At 42.5% G+C, this 22,307-nt stretch overlaps 1 protein-coding gene across 1 annotated transcript; it reads left to right on the top strand.

Moving 5' to 3' along the window:
* Nucleotides 1-5,434: 5,434 nt before the first annotated feature.
* T265_14151 (hypothetical protein) lies at nucleotides 5,435-22,297 on the top strand (the record flags this gene model as incomplete). Its single annotated transcript, XM_009172253.1, has 8 exons — nucleotides 5,435-5,672; nucleotides 10,503-10,738; nucleotides 13,813-13,911; nucleotides 14,957-15,250; nucleotides 15,751-16,014; nucleotides 19,688-20,021; nucleotides 20,560-20,756; nucleotides 22,152-22,297. Coding segments are annotated over 8 exons (1,806 nt in total), but the record flags the coding sequence as incomplete, so codon positions are not given.
* Between the last annotated feature and the right edge of the window lie 10 nt (nucleotides 22,298-22,307).

Raw genomic sequence — 22,307 nt, 5'->3', positions numbered from 1 at the left:
TTTTTTCACTTGTGCCTTTCAGGTGAACGACAGCCACTGACCGACAAGAACAAACCCGACCCGGGAAACTTGGGCAAAAGCCTCGATCCTGGGTATCAATTTATGAATCCGTGATAGCACTGGATGCAGTAGGGTTGAAGGTCAGAATTTGTTTGAACTGATCCTTGATGTGCGTTCACATTCGGATCATTAATATGAAGTCGTGTGGATACGCTTCCTGACAGTTTGATAGATTTATATGCAAGTACTGATGATGTACAACCTAGATTACTGGGCTTCGGCTCATGGGCTTTCTTCCCGTTTTCCATCTATAGAAAGTTCCGTGAATCTCTATCTTTGGGGAAGCTCTGTTCCATTTCGCTCCCATAGCGCGCATAGTACTGTAGTGTGAATGATATGGAAGCAACATCTGACAGTGATTCTCCGAAGACAGATGCTCACTACAATTCCTGTGGATGGGAAACAGGAGGAAAACCTCATTAGCTGCGGCCCATGTTCAGTACACTGCAAGGGGAAGATAGGCACCTGATTAAGGTCAATAAAGACCTTACTGAATCCGCAACCGTCGTTCCTTAAAACAAATATCTTGGACACAGGCGTCACTTTAGTATATATCGGTGAATACCACTTTATCGCAGTCCTTTTAAGGGGTTCAGGAAAGGCTCCGTAGGTTTTTAGAAAAATGTAAGCTCACTTTAATTTATGTGCACTACAACAGCGTTTTTGAGTGTTTTATCCAGTTGCACTTCGTCTTTGACTAGGTTATCACGTTATTTTAAATATAATCCCCGAAGACTTACACGATTTCTACATGCATATGTTGCGAGCGTTATTGACAAACTCAGTTTTACCTAAGGCGCCACACAGCGACGATGTTTAACTATGCGTTTGAAGGTAAGGTATTTATTGCACCAAACTCAGTTTACCTAAGGCGCCACACAGCGACGATGTTTAACTATGTGTTTGAACGTAAGGTATTTATTGCACGCATGCAATTTTTAAAGCGAAGAAAAAACGAGAAATTTTTTGTGAGTTTGTGCTATTAGCAGGAGCTGGAACTTGGCAGCTGGAACTTGCTTGCACACAGGAGAACGTTGCCAGCAATATTGACATCTCAGTCCATCGTACTTTTGACTGCTTCATTGTTTACGACCTGTGAAATTTATTCCCCTCCCTGGACATCGAATCTGTCCTCAGCCTGATGTAAGGACCGTTGGAGTCCATTATGATGTCTATACCGTACAATAACGTTGTCCAGTTCCTAACCACGAATTCTCCGCATCAGAAAGCAACATTGAGACCATGTAGGATAAAGTAATCTACTGTGGCTTAACGACTAAAAACTACCAACTTAGGGTAAGTTGCTTGATGGGAAACTGTATAAGTAGAAGTGCTGGAACTGTGTATCAAAAAGATGGATAGGCACACATAAAGTATCTGACGAGAAAAAGTTAGAAGAGCATGACAAAACCTTAGATTGTTCGGCAGAAGGGTCTACAACATAAATTTCGCTATGTTGGCAACGTTCAAAGCGCAACCACACGAGCACTTCCAATCGATGCAGTTTTCAGACTGTTAACTAACCGAAGGTTATCCAACTTATCTTCTGCTACATCTCGTTGTAAAAGAAAAGACCAATTCAAAAATCCATGCACAACTGGCCTTACTTTGTCAGAAAAGGATTGTTTTCAACACGCTTGCATAGACCCGCCGAGTCGGCAGTGCGCCTTCGCCTATAGGGTAGCTGTTTTGCAAAGCATAACAATAAATCTATGTGAAAGGTACTTAGTACACGGAGCGAGCGCCAATATGTGGGAGCATAAAAACTGCGATCACTATTAATAACGTGCAGAACCATCCGAAAGACGCAGGAAAGTATTTTCCAGCGGAGACTGCTAGCAACTCGGCCGATTTAAAAGTTATATATCCCCGCGAATACTCATGGTGCAGCCAGAAAGAATACCTATAGATGGGGATGAGTCAAGATAATTTGACAACAACCTACAGCAACGGCATAGAAAGCGAGGAGTGGCGTGGCTACCAGACTGGTGTAGCAGAGATTTTAGCGATCCCTAGCGATACGGACTCAATTTTTTTGAAAGGTACGCGTTAGAAAGGAGAAGAAAGAGCAATTTCTATTTCTTTGACACGAAGAAAACTTAATCAAACTAGGTGACAAATAAGGGTTTGAAAACATGTGTTTTGTAACTATCCACGACCACCATTATCAAGTATTATGATACAAGTTATTGCTCAAAAACGTCAATTCACACAAGTTCTAGGCGCTGCCTAAAAACGGCGGAAATCGAACTATTTATCCCAATTCTGAATGCATTTTCTCATATTCCGACTGAGTATACCCTTCCTATTACAAATTCTTGATTGTAACTGCCTGCGTTTTCCATCCAGACGAATATACCACATCTCTCAGAACGTACTGTCGTCTTTAACGTATAACCTGTTTCAGATAAAGCGTTTTTTATCTGTTTTATTATGGCAAGCCAAACCTGCATGCCAAACATGCGCGCATAAGTGCACAAAAAAAGTGTTTAGCCTTCTCTTTCGACCAACTGGGCTTAATTCTAAGCTCATGATTTAAGTCATGAGGCTCTGCAGATTCGCCTTATTACAAACTGGGTTTTTACGGCTACTGAGGTACTCCTAAGATCTTTCCAGCATTGAGATGGGATAAATATTGTTTGCAAAAGACAATCTATTGGGTTTCACAAGCAACGTCTCGTTCGACAGTAAATTAGGCGGTGAGCTACATATCCTCCCGGGATCAAGGCCAAAAAGAATGGATGCACGAAAATAATTTGCGGCCCTGCCACAAGTGAGCTAAATATCTTGGCAAAGAAAGTGATCTCTTTGAGTGCTTTTTAGAACGTCAGAGCTGCACTAGGTCAGCCAGGTTACTCCCATATGCCAGCTACCTTGGAAACAAAAGAAACATCCCGAACACCAATTTTATAACAGATGTATTGGCTACCTGCATGACCAGTATATCCTGACGGTGAACACGAAAAAGAGGATATGTGCGTGTATGGACCAGGTGGGGAATGCCGACAGCTCATTGTCGTTGTCGAGTAGGTGAGTGACCATAGGCAAGCTTCTAGTCGAGCAGTTCACGAGCATCTGTCACTTTAGCTTCAGAGTTCATGTGAAGATGAAACCGATTTCTAATACAATCTTCTAACTAGTGATAAATAAACCGCTCTTTATGCTCCGGAATTTCAAGTGATGAGGGCCAAGCAAGGCCAAAATGTCGACTCTCCTGCTATTCAGAAAGCAGGTGGACAGCAGATAGTGGTGTCACAGTGTTAGGCAAAAGTAGTAAATTATGCAAAGTCGTACTGACTGATATTTCGATCATAACTGGTGGCAGCGTGCCCTCCATGCTACTGATATTCATTGCAGACTCAAATGATAGTCACCTTAGTGACAAGGGTCCTGCTGACGTCGAATCCTTCACTTCGATCTTGCAGCCCTGCTGTTTTTTTCGAAAATGATCCAGGTGGTTAAGCAAACCAGGAGTGTCTACTGAATATGACACCACCTGCTAGTTGAGGACTTTAATACAAATCGGTTGACCCAAGGCTGTGCATTTTCCTTTGGTCTTAAAGCCCTCATCTGTGAGTCATTTTTTGACTGCACCTCAAAGCAAAATGATACAAATCCCAGTGTATTTCGATCTGGACAGATGGTTGGGTACATCAGCTATGTATTATTTATGAGTTTGCCGGGCATTTTAATATGTCCTTCCAGACCTGAAACTGCCACCTTTTCATGTTTCTGGGCTTGACTGCTGCAATGAATTGGCAGGATACACTGTTCCAAGACACCAAGAACAAGCTCACCAGTTTCACACTTCATTTCACGTGATTTCAAGATACAGAAGCGATAACTCATGAGATACAAGGCTTGCAAGTTGTGATCTGCCCAACAATTGAACGCGCTCTGTTGGATTGAATTTCCGTTTTCAGGCGTCGTTCAAATATCCGACCTAATAAACCTCAATGCCCCTGGACAGACAAAATGACGCCTTTTTGTAGTACTGCATCCGCTGAAATGAAATGCACTTCGGACGCCAAGATGGCAACTTTTGCTCGAGAGTTATCATGGCCCATTTGCCAAGCAAGAAGAATTGACATCTTGACCCTCTGATACGTTATGGATACTGAACTCGGTAGTCTGAAATCCTGAATTCGAAGTTGATTCGCGGAGTCCAGACAACGGAACTCAACTGTCCCAATTGGGCGGTGATCGTTATCTGTTTCTAGTCAGTGCAAAATTCCATCATAAAGTACCACATCGTCTAATCTGATGCCCACCAACCCAGTTGGACCACGTGGCCATTTTGTTATACGGGTCAGGAACCTGGTCGTTGCGCTTCGAGGGCGTCAAAGCGCGTCTTCAAACAAACCCGAGTCTTGTGGAATACCGGATTAGTGATGCTGAATTGCTCCCAATAGTTTTCGAAACAAGTAAAGCCCACGATAGATGATTACACTCCATAGTTTGCGCTGTCTTAGCTACCTGCTCCATATATCAGCTGACCGACTCTTCCAAACAACCACCGGAAGTGTGGCAACCAGCCAGGGGAGGTCAAATAGTGGCTCGGCAGCGGGGTATGAAATCCACTACCAGCAAACTAAGTTATGGCATTGATTGCTGTCTCCTTAGATAAGGACGTCAAAACCAGACACTTTAATTACCAGAGACTTGTCAGACATGGTCCAGTCGCGCCGTTAATAGTGCTCGCGGTTTCATGCTGTTGCATAGATCCTCTGCTGATTTTCCAAATGAAAAGGTCATCAAAAACACTATACTCACGCAATACTTATATCAACTACCATCACCGATACTTATTATGCACCCCCTCCAAATCATTAGCGAACGAATGTGTGGCACTTATAAGTAATGTATGGTAATACGTTATTTTTCCGTAGCTGATAGTGTTCAGCCTTCACTTTCTGTTGATTCTGCAGTCAGCTTTTGATGAGTCACATAGAGCAGAGCCCTCTTACGCAAGGTAGTCCTTTTTTACCACACTTTGTCGTGCCGATTGTGTACATCAAAGCTATCTCTACAGGCTTGTTCAACCATTTACTTGGAGGCTTCATCGGCACAGTTTTACTTCATGGAGGAATAGATACCCTCTGATGTTGATTTGGGCTTTCAAAGTCGTCTTCTTTGAGCTAGCTTTCTGTCCGGGTACAAAAGTGTGAACCGAAGATTAGAACACACCTTCACATTTCCCTGAAGGTTTTACGCCTACTAATAATCATGCTAAGTGACATGCGGTAAAATAGGGCCCCAGAAAATTAATTGCATTTTGAGTGCAGGTTCTACTATTTAATATGGCGGAATATCGGAAGCATCGGGATCATACTATCCTTTTTTCCTACCTTCCAGTCACTCTGAAACCCTTTACATGCACAGGACTTTGTTGATCTCCGTAATTTTTCTCACCTTGTCCGGCCTTGTATCGTGTACAGAGTACAATGTGGGCGCGATTTGGCTGATGAATCTGCGTAAACATACAAGTTCGGATAGGCTTACTTTCACAAAAACTATATTTGGTCGCCGGTTTGCACGCGGTTTTCCAAAATATCCCTTGGCATCTCACATTTTGCCTGCCATCCAAATAGACACTAAAAACCAAAGTTTTGGTGAGTTGCTGCTGCCGTGCTTTTCTTGGATCTTGAATGCATTTTCTGAACGAAGCAACGTATGAATGGTAGTAAACTCCCAGGCATATAAATGAATCCACGTATTGTAGCTGTCATAGTACCTGATCATAAGAGCATATGGACTATGCCTTTTTCGACTGGAAGCACGAATATTCGGCAGACAGAGTTATGCTATTAGAATCAACCTCAAAATGTCCTGATTTAGCGGCAAACAAACTGAGTGAATATATCTTGGAGACAGTAGGTTTAGCAGTATCATGAACATTTTTCCATTCTGCCTTATCCATGGTCGATCCTGATTTCATTGGAATTTCTATCGCAACATAAGAAGTTTGTGTGTTAGAGTAAACTTCGTGGGCAGAATTTACTTTATGTTTGCAAAAAAGCCTTATCGCTATATTACCCTGCTGGGATAGATGAGTATCGTTGCTAAGAATAAGAACACGACATGACATAAGTGAAAATGGGTTCACTATAACAGTAAAAAATTTTCCTGGACTATTTTTATTTTCGATATATTTTCTTGTGAATTGTATGAAAATGTGGTAAACTGAGTCGCATGAGGCACAGGACACCAAACAATCATGAAACAGCCCTGCGCTTTATAGTTCTGCATGTGTTGGATTGTCTTAATAGGTTAATGGCCATGTATATCATGGGGCGTTTCTACTCTGTGTGTCTTCCCATATGTCCTAGACGCTTACTTTTCTAAAGATTTACATACCAACACTTTGGTGCACATTCTGTTCTACCTTCTTAGGTAAATATAGTATATAGGTCCAAGCATGAGACAAGCAATAAGGTAAATACAGGGAGTAGGGCATTGTGTGCTGGATTGGTCAAAGGTTGTATCACACTCAACTACCTGCCTGGGTTGCGAAAGATGTATGGCTTGCTGTATTTGCATTAGATGGGAGGCGTGCAACACAAGGCCATTTTAAAAGATGGCATCAGACAGGGCTCCTCTGGTCACATGAATCGGGAACGGGAGGGTGAGTGACACTAGTCTTGAATGGCACCTGCGCTTGAATACACAGCCTAATCGCTTTTGGGTTGGCTGTTCGGTATCTAGTAGGCCTTTTAACATGGCATATCAGGATTGGCTAAAATTCCCTGTCAATCACACTAACTAAATTAAAGCTCCGGATGAAATAGTTATCTTCCACCTGCGAGCGTTTTCTTTGTTTTTTTTACAGTGGTCTTGGCTTACTACTTACGCAAGTGACACCGTTTGACCATTTAAAATGAATTTACTTCCCCGACTTTATTATGTAGTATAGAATCTACCTTACATTTACATCTGTAATCCATACCGTCCTCATTTTTACGTGTCACCCTTCCCATCTCATCGCTATGATCCCAGGGAGTTCGCTTGAGGAACAAGACATCATCTATTATCTTCAGTTCTTCAGTGGACTGATTGATTTTAGATGAGAACGCTGTTTTGGATACGAATTAGGAAGGTAGTCAACCATATACACATCTTGAGGTAATGGTGATGTAGGGTTTCTATAAAGGTAGAAGTATCCTTTATTGTACAGTAAGTAGCAAAAAACCACTGAGTAACCTTTATTCCTAGAAATCTTCTTCCCTTCAAGTAGTTTCAAATGAAATTAGTCTAGAAAGTTTTCGCCTTAACGTTAACTTATCCCGTTTAACTAGGCCGTTGAGTTTGCAGTCCACATTTTGATTCTAAAGACACTCAAGTTCCTCAGTGAATTAAAGTGTTTCAGTTTGGAGTCTTTAAATGGATGTGCGGCAGTGTTTTGCATCAGCTTGTATATAATATGGATTTCAATTTTCTTCGACTTGTGCAATGTGAGCACCTTTATTCGATAAAAAAATTGTTGAATGCCCAGTTTCGAGAAAGAAACTATTCAGGAAACTCTCCAAAAAATTACAAGTAAGTTTCGATGCTGGCAAAAAAGCTAATCGGTTAGAACCCGTATATTAGTAACGCAAGTCGAATATACCACTTTTTTTTACAGGTTTCATATCACCATTTTGGTTATGGGACATTCGAGCTGGCTGATCTGCTTCAGTGAAACCGACGAGCGAATGCACATCTCAGTAGTTAGCGTGTACTAGTGCTGGGTAAAATACAGACGACTAGCATGAATACTTATCAGTCCACAGTGAAGCTGCCCGAGTAACGCGAATCTTAGTATGTTTTAGTGGTCTCATTCTGGTTAAAAATGTTTCCGGTGTGTGGTGTGTTCTGTCAAACTTCCAAGAGCACTGTCAGTCCACTGACTAAACAAGCATGTGCCGACCCACTTTAGAATGATGATTAGATCCGTGGGACCGTTTTCTTTAGACAAAGTCAACCGTTTGATCATAAGGCATAAGAAAATGAAGTCAACTATGTCTGAGTAGGACGAAGTGGAGTTACTGTAACGTGATGTTCAGTCGTGAGAGTGGAACAAGTGTTCTAGAAGTTAAAAAAATAAGGGCCCTTAGACAACCCGTTAACAGTGCGTGGCGAAATATTTTATTTAAGATCCACACGATACCAGCCATTCATGAAATCCCGTAAATCTATTGTCAGAACTCCTGTGACATTTGGAATAGCCCTAATATACAGAAAACGGACATTAAAAGAGTTCCTTGAGGCCGATAACCCCTGGGAAAGTGATTACATTGTAAAGTAGTCGATGTTTCCATGCGGTTTAAGCCTATTTAAGAACTGCAGGTGAAAGGTGTTTAATTTTGATGAAAAATAATGAAAGGGGGGTTAGCTTGATTAGCAATCATGCCTCAGACTGGTGCCTTTTGTCCCAGACCGGCGCCCTTATGTTGGCACGTCAGGTTGGCACGTTGTGTCAGCCTGACACCCGTCATCAGCTTGAATGAAATTCGCTGTCTGCTGTTCTGAATGTATTATAGCGTGTACGCTATGGAAGCACCAGGGAACAGTGATTCTCCGAAAGAAGGGGTTAATGACAATTCCTTCGGACCGAAAAGAGAAAGAAAGCCCATGAGCCGAAGCTCAGTAAGCAAGGTTGTATATCACCAATATTCACATAAAAATCAACCAAAACGGTAGACATTTCATACTCTAGTAAGTGTTCACGAGGATTTTGATCGAAACTTTGTCTGAGAGGTTAGTTTTAACTTGATATCAGGAGTTACATCCGTTTGCTTTTCGAGGCCTAAATGGCGAGCTATCATATCTAGTTTTGAAGGTTCCTGTAATAGAGTAGCCAAAACGCAACAAAAGCAGGTAGCGCCCGGCCCGTCCTTGCAACAGAGAACAACGGCCGTGTTGATACGAAGAACGACCACCACTTTTATTACTGCTAATCAGCACAGATGCTGAGAATGGTGAGAATTGAAACCCGGAAACAGGTTGGTCCTACTTTGGAATGATAATTCATTCGAAGTAAACTAAGTGGTCCGTAAATGAGGGACATTATCGTGCACAGGTTTCATGTTGTTTCGACCAGAGAAAGTGAAATCACTCATCTCAGAGGAAATGAACCACCGTAGAGCCCAAAAATGGCTGGCATGGTTGGATTCAAATATGGAAAGCTAACTGCGTATCAAGATCTCCGACCGCTTAGCTCATTGTGGACGCTGTGGTCGCCAGACTGAACGAACTCGTGAAACTTCTCGCTCAAAGTTGTTGAAGAGATAACACAGAATAACTAACAACCACAATTTGCTGTGGTAGCTAATTATGCCAATAATATATAATGCAACATGATATAAATCGATATATATGTACATAAAATATATAAAAATCTTCCAATAAGTGTTCGCGCCATGGTGCTGTGCCTACACATCCGTGAATTCAAACGGGAATTTCTGCTCTATAAGCTATAAACTACTCAGTATCACCAGATTTTGGAGGTGAAGTTGGGCCACAAGACTGACTTGGGGAGGAGTGGACTAGCAAAGTCTGTTTTTTGGTCGTACTAATCTCATCCAAACACGATTTTTACGCTTTTTATCCATGTGCTTAGCTATCACATCGTGTTAGGCTGGGATTGGCACTCTCAAGTTTTGCAAGCATGTATTTATTCAATGTTTCTCCGGGAGGCAAATTTTTTTTAGGAAAATTGTTTCTTCGGTAAAGTCTTCTTGGCTAGTTTTTTTTAGTAAGGAGACTGCGGCAGTCGTGATATAGGTAGCAGCGATTGCATAAGCTATTTTAGAAACAGTGTTCTAAAACTCTAGCAGAAGAGATATTGTCACTTGTAACGCGGAACTGGGCTCCCTCAATTCCCTGAGGAGCAGATCGCTATATTGCGCTTTGCATCTGGTAGCAGTGACCAAGCCTAGTCAACATCAGGCTTCATTGCACTGTATTTTTTGCCTTGTAAAAAAATTGTTGCATCCGAATGAACGCTTTACTAAAGTCGATTGATGGTTTTGCAAGATACAAGCGGCAAAGAAATGCATTTTAGCCGTTGTAAGATGTATACGGCTACATTTTTAGGCCATATGCTGACTAGTACGTTAATTTCAATGAGCAAGTATGTCGTTACCACTCAAAGCAGCCTTTTGTGCTTGGGCTTGAAGGTAACTCAACGTGTTCGATCACATTTCTATTGGAAATACGCACTCACGCGTCCGGTGTAAGTGCTATTCTGGCGTAGCCCAGGGGAGTCAAGAATACTTCCTCGCAAGTACTGATGGATTGAAGCATCTGTTTTCTATGGGTTTGTATGCTGAGAATATACATCCTGAATTTGGAGTGTGGTTAACTAGACAGTGTTGCAATGTGAAACGCTTGGCTCAGTTTTCATTCGTCCAACTGGATTTAAAGACTACTTTTTCCAGAAATATCCATTTACTTCTCTGCAGAGCCTGAATTCGACAACATCGTAAAGAAATCGAGGACAGCGGAGGATGCTTTCAACAAATTCAAATATCTGTTGCATCGAATGTTTTGCACCCGACTCAACCGGTGGCGATGTTGCGACCGATATGTTGATCCAAGTTGTACTTCTCCGCCAAAAGAAATCAAAAGAATTATGCAGGGATTGATTGATCCGCATTTTACTTTCTCCATGTTTTTCCTCTACAATTGGTGTTTAAAGGTGAGAAGCCACTTCAAATCACATGGTCGTAAAAAATCGCGTATAATTCACCCGGTACGTTACATACGATCATGTTTCGAAGCAGCAGCGTCATTGCGACAACGAACTGCTTTACACTTGCATGAGACAGCAATGAACGAATTACCGAACTGAGTGACAATTGGGACAGTTGCTCCCATATTGTGAAAAATGGTGGCGCCTTTTTTCACGCTTATTTACACAGGTTATGTATACGTGCCACGGTTGGTCAAGGGCTAACACCTCTCTCGGTTCAAGCCACTTTTGCTTCACACATCACATGCGTACGCCCACTAACCAGAACATGTTCAGTGTGTCACCGAGGTGACCCCATATCCTACTGGAATGTTATCTTCAACCTTTTAATTGCTTTTTTCCTATGTCCTTTTGTGGCAGCATAGGTTCGCAGAGCCACATCCTTTGAACTGTTTCGTTATTGTGTCAGATCAACCTTATTTAATCCTGGCTTCTGATGGTTTGCGCACTGACAATGACCATATTCTAAATCACAAGACTAACGTGAACTGCTTTCATTAAGAAGCCCACCTCATGCGTTTGCTTAGGGACTGCAGATCAATGTCCTAAGTTGGAAACAGGGAGGCTGAATTAGTCATATCACCCGTAGTTTGTTCGCTTTGCTCTTTTCGATGCAGAGATTTTAGTAGAGCGTTCTAGTGTTTTGGCAGCATACTGCCCGTTTTAAATATCATACTGCTGACGGTCATTCGCAGCGACCTATCGATGATAAATGTCAAAATTATTCAACACAGTCTACGCACCTAAGTAGGGGAAAGTCCTTGTGACTGTCGTAAGTTACCTTTGGAACTGTGAAAGCTCTATGTGATCTCCGCTCTTTTGTGGCTCCACTTGTGTCTCGTCCGTAAGTAAGTAAGTAACTAAAATTGCCGATGACAATGCAGTCATTTCAGTACAGAGGCTCATGGAAACGTACAAACCACATTACACACGCCCATCTGGTTCATTGGCCGCGCGATTTTTAGTAATGTCACAATGTCAAGTTATTGTCTTCACTGCCCCGTGAAGTGCACGCAACCAGAATCTTGTGTTTAGGTGGAAGCGTCTAACTTTGTGGTGCACAACATGTTGGAAACCAAACGGTCGATTTGTCCTTATTCATCTGATTAACTAACCATACCTGAAGATGTTTTGATGAACAATAAACTCATTATGGAAATAAGCGCCGCTTACAAGATGTCGCCCTGGACTCGAAAAAAAGCACATTTGTGGGTGAATTCAGAACTTTCTAAAATTGGTTGCTTTGTTTACATTGATGTTGACGCAGGTAACTGCCCCTAGTTGAGTCTCAGAGTGACCACAATTCTTTGGTTGTTCAATGTCTGTGATGGTCCCGGGATTGAATTTTCACCTGGTTGAGTCGAAGTCAACTAGCTTCTTACACTTGGCCTTTGCTAACATTTCCTACTGGCTAGCCCGTCGCATCGTCTGACGAGCAGCCTCCATTAACTGATGATGCTATTGTTAATAAAGCTGCTCTCGGTATATATTTCGCTACAGTAAACCTCCTGCCAGATAATGGAGTTAGTTGTCGTTGGCAACAGCAGTACAACAACATATTCATTCCAGTTATAATTTCAACGGGCGTTTTGTGCACTATCCGGGCAAATGAATTCATATCACAGTTGTGGAGTCTGATATTTTTTCAGTCGTGGTGTTCACATCACTACCAACGTTCCTCGGCAGCAAGACTGTAACTGAACACTGTCGGCACTAGTCGGCAGTTATTCAGAAGCGGAGTGGAAACACACGAGTTATACGTAGGATATTGATTTTTCGTCTGATATTGGATCAACAAGCTTGCCTTCCTTGTGTTTAAAGTGGTAAAAGCCTGGTGGTACTTATTTCTCGATCAAAACCTATAAAGTTTTTGCAGCTGGTAGCATCCATATGCCGTCGTCAGTGGCGTTGCTAATAGTTGATTTCCTATGAAGGGAAATTTTGGGGTTAATATGCACAATTTCGCTTCGCTTGGTAGCAACATTTTGGCAATCAAGTCGCTTAGATGATCGAAATGACCACAGGATACAACAATGAATTATTGGTTTGCAAAACGAAGTGTAGTTCAGATGAAAGATAAACAGTGGCTGAGCCAAACTTCTCAGTTTCCGGTTCTACTCGTTAGACTGTGCAGTCATAACTGTTTTGAAGGATTGAAACAGAAATGCCGTTTCCCGAGAAAGGTCACTAAATATTCTGCAGCGTTTTAACTTCCGCCGTTACATTCGAGCATTGAAAATCAGACCACATATAAGTCATTTATTTACTTAGCAGCAGTTAACCCCATCAATATGAAGTAGCAAGCACAGGAGAGCGGTTTCAGAGAGACGAGGGACTCTTTTTGGGTTGTCCACTCAAGTAAGAGTCTCCAATAATGAACAAGAATAAGATGAGGCAGAATTCTTGAACGTCGTTGGTTATCTGAAATTAATCCTACTTGATTAAAATTCGAGTGTGTTGGGTTAGATTTCTCTCTGTTGATTCACTTCACCTTCTTTCAACAGTTGTTTGCTCACGAATGAAGAATGCACCTTGGCATAGTTTTTAATGGAAAAATTTCCTCGGATGCGTTGCAGTTTGATGCCCCTGCCACTTGTAAGTAACCCTTTAAAGTGCACGAAGATCTTCCTTACTCACATCACTCCATCCACTACTTGCACGTTAGATTTCGTTTTCAGGATAAACACCCTGTAGGTATTAGTCAAAGATCTTTTCCTAAAGTCTCCTGACTGTACTCATCATTCTATCTAGTTTTTGAATCCAGCTCCTGATAACATACGAATTCCATGGTCTGATTGACTTGCGGTTTCATGTAAATCCTGGTTGAAATGGTGGGCTACCCAGCAACACAGAAGGAATGTACCAAACGTGTGCTGCAGAGTATCAAGCGACCTAAATTCTTGTAGGTTTGTATCGAAAGCCAACAACTTTACTTACTATAACACTGTTGGTGAAATATCCCGAACCCCAGATCACCTTTACTGTCATTGTTTTATTATTATTATTATTCAACTTTGCAGAAATGGACTTACAAAAAACACGGAACCCTATCTGAAACGGATTTCGCCCAGACAAAGCGATCATGTCCTGATCCGTGTCTGGGCAACCCTTGCATGCGTGTAGTCTACGGGCATCCAGAAAAGAAATGTGAAATACTTGGACCGTTAGAGGCAAGTACTAGAGTTGATATAGTAGTCTTCTGTAATATCATATAACTACTGAATTTTTAGTAAGCCCGACAGGCTTCATAATCTTCAATAACCAACACCTATCGTTCCGGTTTTGGGGGATATATCTCATAATAAGCTACCTCAGAATGTAACCAATAAACGCTTCTCTTGTATGTTATCTTCCAAGTACTAATAAAATCCGCAAGCTTTTTGCGGAATTTTAAAAGAATAATATCCGTGTTTGATCAACAGCCTTCGAATTGTTGGCCTGAACTAAGAGTACTGGTAACCGTTTTATGATCCCAGGGAGGTAACTGAGCAGATATCTCAGGGTTCTAATTCCCACAGGAAATAAGATTGACGATAAACCTGTCGATGGAATCGTCCAGGTAATCAGGTGTGGGTACTGGAGCCGTTGGTACCTTTGATGTAATTAGCTTACCGGTTCAAGCGGAGCTACGCGGAATCCACGAAAGCTAAACGCAAGCTATGAGAGAAGGCGGCCGGACACAGTCATTTTTAAGTAACTATGAGCTCATTGTTGAGATTCTCTAGGCGTTGGTCGGAACTATTCTCAAAATCCCATTTATGAATTTTATGTTTTGAGTGCTTTGCATAGTTCAGTATTGTAGATACTTTAGGCTACTATGCACAGACAGTCAGTCAGATGAAAAATTAGGCCAAAAGTGTAAGTGGGACATCACTTCTGCATGTCTAAACATCTTTTCGATAAACTTGTAGTACTAGGACAAATATACACAAGTTTTTGATTGGCCCGTGATTTATTCGAAAACGAACTTAAAAAATCTAAGGGGAAAATCGGGATACTTTTGAAATAATTACATCTGAGTACAATGCCAATGTAAGACACAGCACTGTTTGTGAAATATGTCAAATACAAGGTTAGTGCACAGCGTGCAGAACAGCTAGGTAGTCATGGCTAGGAAGTGACAACAGGCTGGCGAAGTATGAAAGCCATTACTAGCAAACTCAGCTGCGCTGGTCACAGCCGTCTTCCTGGATGGGAACCCCGAGACGGGCCACATCAATGGCTAGAGACATTGTCAGACATGGCCCAGTCGCGCCATCAATGGCCTTCGCGCATCCATGCTATTGCCTTCAATGCATAGCTCCTTTTCCAACCCTCCCCACCCCACTTGACAGCCCACTGACAGTGCTGGATTTATGCACCAATTTATCAGCTCCCGCCTGCAATGCGCAGCTAACTCCCCCTCCCCCCGAATCATCGTTGAACGAAACTGCGGCAGCTACAACCGCTATACGGCGAGTACGCGGTTATTACAGCTGACAATGATGATGAGGATGATGATTTGAATCACGTTGATCCTAAGTCGTTCCTTCCAAGTGTAGCCACTTTCGTTTCGTCTTGCGATGACGAAACATTATTGGGATAGTTTCCCAACTCAAAATGTTCTAACTAACTTGTTTCACACGATCTTTCACTAGAGTGCTGTAATTTTTCCACTCCTGCTCTTGACCTCTCCTGCTGTGATAAACTTTTCATGGCAGACCGAATGTTATGCACTGACTTCTCCTCACTGAAAGAGCAGTCTTGTTGATCATTTACCACGTTGTTTAGTTAAAATCGACCAACAATGCGCACTCATCCATAAAGGTTAAAGATATATGAACCACAGCAACTGGAATCCCACAAAGAACGTTGTCCAAGGTCAAAGGACTTTACTTCTGAGGCTATACACTATCAACAGGCCACTCATAAGTGGCAGGACCACATGCAACTTTTTAGGCTGTCAAATTGTATTCCAGCCTTCAGTGACTGCTGCTTATTTTGGTACTTTTCAGAATGACTATAAATGTGAATGCGATGATCATGCTTTGTGGGACGCGAATGTACTGACTTGCCGACTGGTGAATCCCTGTCTTCGCAAGAATCCAGCACCTTGTCTACCAGAAAACACACTGAGGTGCATTGCAAAAGATGATTACAACGTTATATGCATCTGCAAAGATGGCTTTATGGGAAAAGACTGTTCTGTGAAGCGTAATGCTTGTATCGAGCGCGTAAACAAGGTGGGTTTTTGGTGAGTTCAGCACATTCTTCCCATATTTTTCCTAGTTCCTCAGGCACTGCTTATCGTCTCAGTTTCAGTCCGGGATTCTGTTAAATCTGCTATTCACGTATCGTTGTTGATCACTAGAGTCTCTCTAACCTTTGCTAGTTTATTATCCAACTGTGTATTCACTGGGTGTAAACGTGAAGCTGAAACAAGCATGAAGTGTAGTTGTCCAATTGAAGAGGACTAACAATCCATCTAAGATTGAAGTTCCTCCCAAGAACAGCATCCAAAAATCAGAGCCTAGATGTGTTTGAATTACGAAAGATGGACTGTCCCCTACGATAGGTGTTCCCATGACGTGCATACCCGGTTACGTTTAAAAAATGATTTTATGCCTATCCCACACCCCATTAAAAATTGTGAGTCCCATTGGATAGGCAGAGGACTCTTTGAGACAATATTTATATTGTTTGAAAACGAATGTATGGATGTCAGATGAAACTCCGGACCCATGCGTACACGCGTTCTATGCTATGACTTTCAAGGGGTGCTTTTTAAAGACAGCAATCGCGAAGCATTTTACAGCCAAGACAGTCCCGGGATGCTATTCCAATCAGCACTACGTGAAGCTGTTATGAAATATCAGCTCTCTTCTATTCATTAGAATAAATGGTTGCTACCATACCACCATTCCATAATAGGCGAATATTACTTAGTAGTCAATTCGTTTACATCCGTAGCGTAAGCTGTTTGGAATTCAAACTACCTTCGAGTTGTAGGGTATCTCTGACCTGATTTTCAGACGGCTCCATAAGTTCATTTTGAAAATGACAGAGGTTTGACCATTCTACAGAGATGTAGAACAGGAAACTGTCTGTTGTAAAAAATGTCGAAAAACAATAGCCTACGCCGGGGGCGTTCGCGGATTTCATTATTATTGCTTCTGTCTCTTCGGTTTCTTGCATATAAGCATAGTGAAAAGTTTGTTCAAAATTTATCTTCGTGGTAAGCTGGAGAACATCATAAACGAAGAATACGTTCTTTGCTTGCTTGAATCCTACGTTCGCTAGACCTGAATTTGCATTCGAGCTTGCTATTCACCATAGGTACAATCACAGGTACAAGTAATTGAAATTGAGAAACAGTGTTTCTGTAACAGGCTCCGAACGGAGGGAAACCGGAGGTGTTCTGTCAGTCTTCTCTAAATTTATTTACTTTTTTAGACCAAACAAACTGTTAAATTCATGTATTCCTAATTTCCATTTGTTAATCAACCGAATATTCCAACCTTCTTAGACTTTTAAGAAATTTTCATTTTCAGTCGGGTAGTTGAAGGCTACAAATCAGACCTACTGGGACCTCAGGCAGCAGTGCTACGGACTGCTACCGTCATTCTCCGCTTGTGCAGTTTCGATGCAGTTCAGTGTCCTGATGTATTTTGTCATCAGAACTCCACAACCGGTGTTTGTGTGAGTCACGCGCTCGCGTATGGATACCATCGGCCACATTACACTTCTCTGGATATTCCGGTAGAGAATTTTTTTGCGCTGGTTACAACCACACCATACATAGCAACAAATACAAACTTTTACCTTAAGATAGCGCCCATCTCAGAGTTATTAGGGATCATCACCGGATTCCTTTCACTGTAAATAGTTTTGTGATGAGTGACACAATACCATTGACATTCTTTTATTCAGTTTTGCTACTGGATTGTACAGGTGGCTGTTTTTATCAACAGTATTAGTTCAGACTTTCTAATGAACTTTTCATGATTACTGAACCAATCGACAACTAGTCGGGGTGCAGTAACTACCACGACCCATTCACAGTAGTTCATTCATCACAACGTTTCCACGACCTTCATAAAGGAAACTACTCGCAAGGTTGCTGAAAACTCTTCGACAGACCACGACCGGTCTTGCCCTTCTTGGGGCTCACCAAGAAGGCATGGCCCCGAGTTTCCGTCAACCTTATGATCTAGTTGAGCCCAAATTGGACTGTTTTCGAGAAGCACACTCATTTGCAAATCAATTTGCTTTTCACGAGAGACTCAATTGAATCTCTCGTTTATGATATTCTACAACTGAATGTGCTGTTGAGTCTCGTGAAAACCAAACTGATTTGCAAATGAGTGTATTTGTCGTCTCCACGATTTGATTTTTACTTGGCCAATGGACAGAACAGCCCAGAGACGCCTGTGTAATGGAATCCAGTCCATTCGAGCACATTTAACCCGGAGGCTGTGCACTATTCCCTTGTCCTAGGTACCAAAATGTATTTTATCAGGACCACCAGACATCCAAAATCTAATGTACGAGAAGTCTAGCTTTATCCCGAGTGATCTGAGGTCAATGACCTAACTGGGGACTTTCATACTTGTTCCGGAGACACAGCATACGTCGGTCGTGAGAGAAAACCAACTCTGAGCGGCGGATGCTTGTTGTTCAGACTACGGGCATTGAAAGCTGCAATGTGGAACAGATAGTTAAAATTCAACAGAGATTTTTTGTTTTTGCTACTGGGCAGAAATTTAGGCACGGGGCAATGGGTAGGTGATTGGCAGCTAGTTGAATCAAAGAATTACTGGGAGGATGATTAGGGGGGGTTGGTGAATGAATAACTGTAGGTGTTATTGGTGTTTATCGGTGATCTGGGCCGTAGAAGATGGTCTGTTTGAGGCACTCCATCTTGAACCTTATCCTCAACAAAAGACAGTGGGCGGATGTAGGGTTTTATTCAAAGACTACGCTCGTAACCTTTGGCTCAGAAGTAGCGACCGCGATGAAGCAGTGGAGGTTTCCTTAAGGAACCAGTTTCAGAGCCAAAAGCTCAGCAGCGTTGCCCCTTGGATGCTTGTACAGACAGCACAGGCAGCAAGGCATAGATGTTTGGCTTTTGATGCCGCTGTGCACTGAAGATACGTTTGAACTTATGTACTGCTAACAGCAATGTTTACTTGTTTTTTTACTGTACTGTGTAATTCACCGGCGCTAATGGTCAACCGCTGACCGATCAGAATATATGGTTTTTGGGACCGTGCTTTTTTAAACCGTCCTTCCTCAGTGCTTTCATAAATATGGGCATGCTGGTCGCCTTTGAGAAGCATCCTAATTTTCTCACAACGTGGCAACGAATTTAAAGCCGGACCGTCTCGTAATACGGTTTATACAAAAGCCTGCTTCGAGTGACGATTGAGAAAATGGAAGTACCATGCGTCTTGTGGAGGTCTTCCCGTTTTCGACAGACTGTATGTCGTCTGTCGACAGCGAGGAGGTTTTGCCCTTAATTATGGACCCTGAGTTAACATCATGTTAATACGAAATCCTATTCTTACGCCAGGGGACAGGTAGCTTGCTTACCAGCCAGTGCGTATTACTGACTTGTTCGTTGTTTTCTTATATGTTCTTATCATCCCGAACACAACCTCGACAGATCAAACCAGTACAGGTAACCTCCATCACTCTTACCGCGTCGATCTTGATAGACAGTGCAGGTGCTGTCTGTCGCACTGGCCTTGTTATTTTCCAGTAAACCATTTGTTTGTTGCTTCGGATAGTGCTCTGTGTGCAGCATGGTACATCAGGTTAATTCCGTCCAGTGTTCTAAACGATCACTTATTAAGGAACCTGTTCGAAAAAGTAATCCCTTAAATTCAAGTTGTTCTTTCTACTTTCCTTCGGCAGTCATTACCTAATGGAAATGAAAACTGTCAGGTAAATTTGGGCAACGAGTGCAATCCGGTTATCGGAGAAGACACTTACAGCTGCACCTGCAGGTACGGATACATTACCTCATTGGATATGGGAGAAGACAACTGTCTACTGCCTTTGAACCCTTGTTATGGTTATGCGATGCCGAGTCAATTCGAGTCGTCAAAACAACAGACAGGAAAGCTGCCCGCAATCAGGAAACGGGGCATAACCTGTCTCAATGGAGGAAAATGTTTGACATCAGTTGACCTTACACGTGCCGTTTGTGTTTGTCCGGTCACCTATGGTATCGGTGCATTATTCACAGGTAAACTGGCTGCCGATGTTGCTCAATAAGTTCGTTTCGACTGTTGGTTAAATGATTGCAAAATAGTGAAGATAATGCAGACTCGGTGAGTCTTACGACCCTGGTGAGATCGGCTTACAGGTACATTAGTGTGTTTCCTGTCATCAACAGTATCTTCGACGCCAGTACACCAACATTAAACATTTGCACATAACTGCCTCACAGCATTAAGAAGAGAATGCCCCAGCAGAGGTCGGAAAATGGGACAGTGAGGATGGGGTTCAGGCACTTAATATGTCCTCGGATTAGGCAATGAAGCATAAGGTTCCAACACCACATCCCTAAAAGATGCTGGGTTTTTACTGATCCAGTTTGAGTAATGCGGAATGCGTCCGGTCAAGTGATTTCGTGTGTCTCATAGTTCAGTAAATTCAGGACTTTGACATACCCTGATTGGCATATGACGCCAGTTTTACCTACCTACATCTATGCTTTTATTGACCTATTACCTGTGCACCTTTCCGAACCAATGTCCTTTACACCTGTTCACAACACAAAGGTGTAAATTGTGAGGACCCAGTAGGAACGTGGTCAACATGGACCGACACCTCCCCTTGCTCACCTGCTGACTGCTCTACCACGCGTTATCGATGGAGAAGGCGGGTGTGCCTGGACAGTGAAGGAGCCGAAGTCGGAACCCCCAGTGCCAGTCGGAAGCTCCGAAAACCGGCCGTCTGCTTTGGAGCATCGGAGGAAGTAAGTGACTTCAAGTTATTTGTAACCCGGAAAGCACACATGGATCAATGGACCTATTGGATGTAGCTATTTTCTTTGTAGCTGCGGATACATTCATACAAGCCCTAGTCTTTCGTGTCTGATAACATAAGCCAGGAATTTTCAAACGGCCAGTGTTACCGGTTGTCTCAACTAGAAACCGACAATGGCGGAGCCGTTCTTGGCTCAATGATATGGAGCCGGTGATACCGCGATCATTGGTGCTTTAGAAGCTCGCATCCATTGGCCGGTGACGTAGGTGGACTTGTTATGTGAGGGCATGCCGACTACAGTAAGAAGGTGCTTACAGAGATGATATGACGTTAACCAGAATGTTTGCCTTGATTTCACGGTTCAGAATTCACGACCTCTCTTCACAGATAATCTCTGCCTTTCCCATTTCCATTTGTTAGTAAGCCTGAAAATCCAATGAGATTAGAAAGACTTCTCCTCATCTTTGCTCTGGTCGAGTGCATGAATTTACCCCCCGGAATCCAGTCAACACCAATTAATCTTGATCGTAATTTTGATGACGCGCGTTTGAAAGTCGTTTTGCATAATAAAGGCGATCAATGCCACCTATGAACCGAAGAGTCTTCGTAAATCATACAAGTGGCATCGCATCGTGAAATATAATTCAAGGCAGTGTTTTGCAGGACCTGCGGCCAAATATTATTATGGGCCAGCGTTTACTTGACTCTCATGTTAGAATCATGCCAGACGGAATATAAGCGATGGACTTATGTGGCATTCAATATTTAACTCATCTGGTGGCAATATCGATCCATGCTGACTGTACTGAAAAAGGTTTTTGTCTATTCCCTTTTCAAGTGCCATCGCACAACTGTAAATGTTAGACGGCATTGAGCCGCTGCACTAAGCAACCAACCAACCGGAATTCATTGGCCGTACACAAGATCTTTCTTACATTGCATACCAGTAAACTCCGATCACCCTTAGTTTCTGCGGCTCACACCATCTATTACTTCATCTTCAGTTGCTGTGACACTGATATTGGCTGAAATAGGTGTTTTTCGCCAGATCATTTTCAAATACGCAGCGACATTGACGCAAAAGCACTCAATGTCACTCAAGGCCCTGTTATCTATATTGACTGCCAACATGTCATTTAGTCGACCCCACTCGGTTGTCTATCACCCACTGAAAGTATGTCAGTTCCATGGACAGGGATCAAACCTTTCCCCATAGTTCCAGCCCAATCTTAAGCCAGGTTACTTCATAAGTTATGCTCATTTTTGCTACTACGCTACTAACCTACAAAGGTGTTTTGCGTTAGCGACGGAATGTAAAAGGTTCGTTACTTGTCTCCTCACATGTTTCGTTCACCAATAGCGATATAACTGAACTTTTACCAAGGAAACTACTCACAAGGTTGCTGAAAACTTATTGACGGCCCACGACCGGTTTCGCCCTTCTTGGGGCTCACCAGGTAGACGGGATCCCCGAGTTTCCGTTAAACTTATGTTCTGCCTGAACCTAAATTGGGGTGACTCTGAGAAATAATACCGTTTG

Source organism: Opisthorchis viverrini (genome assembly GCF_000715545.1).
Source record: "Opisthorchis viverrini unplaced genomic scaffold opera_v5_148, whole genome shotgun sequence".
Classification (NCBI taxonomy): domain Eukaryota; kingdom Metazoa; phylum Platyhelminthes; class Trematoda; order Opisthorchiida; family Opisthorchiidae; genus Opisthorchis; species Opisthorchis viverrini.
This window is presented reverse-complemented; position numbering and strand designations above follow the sequence as displayed.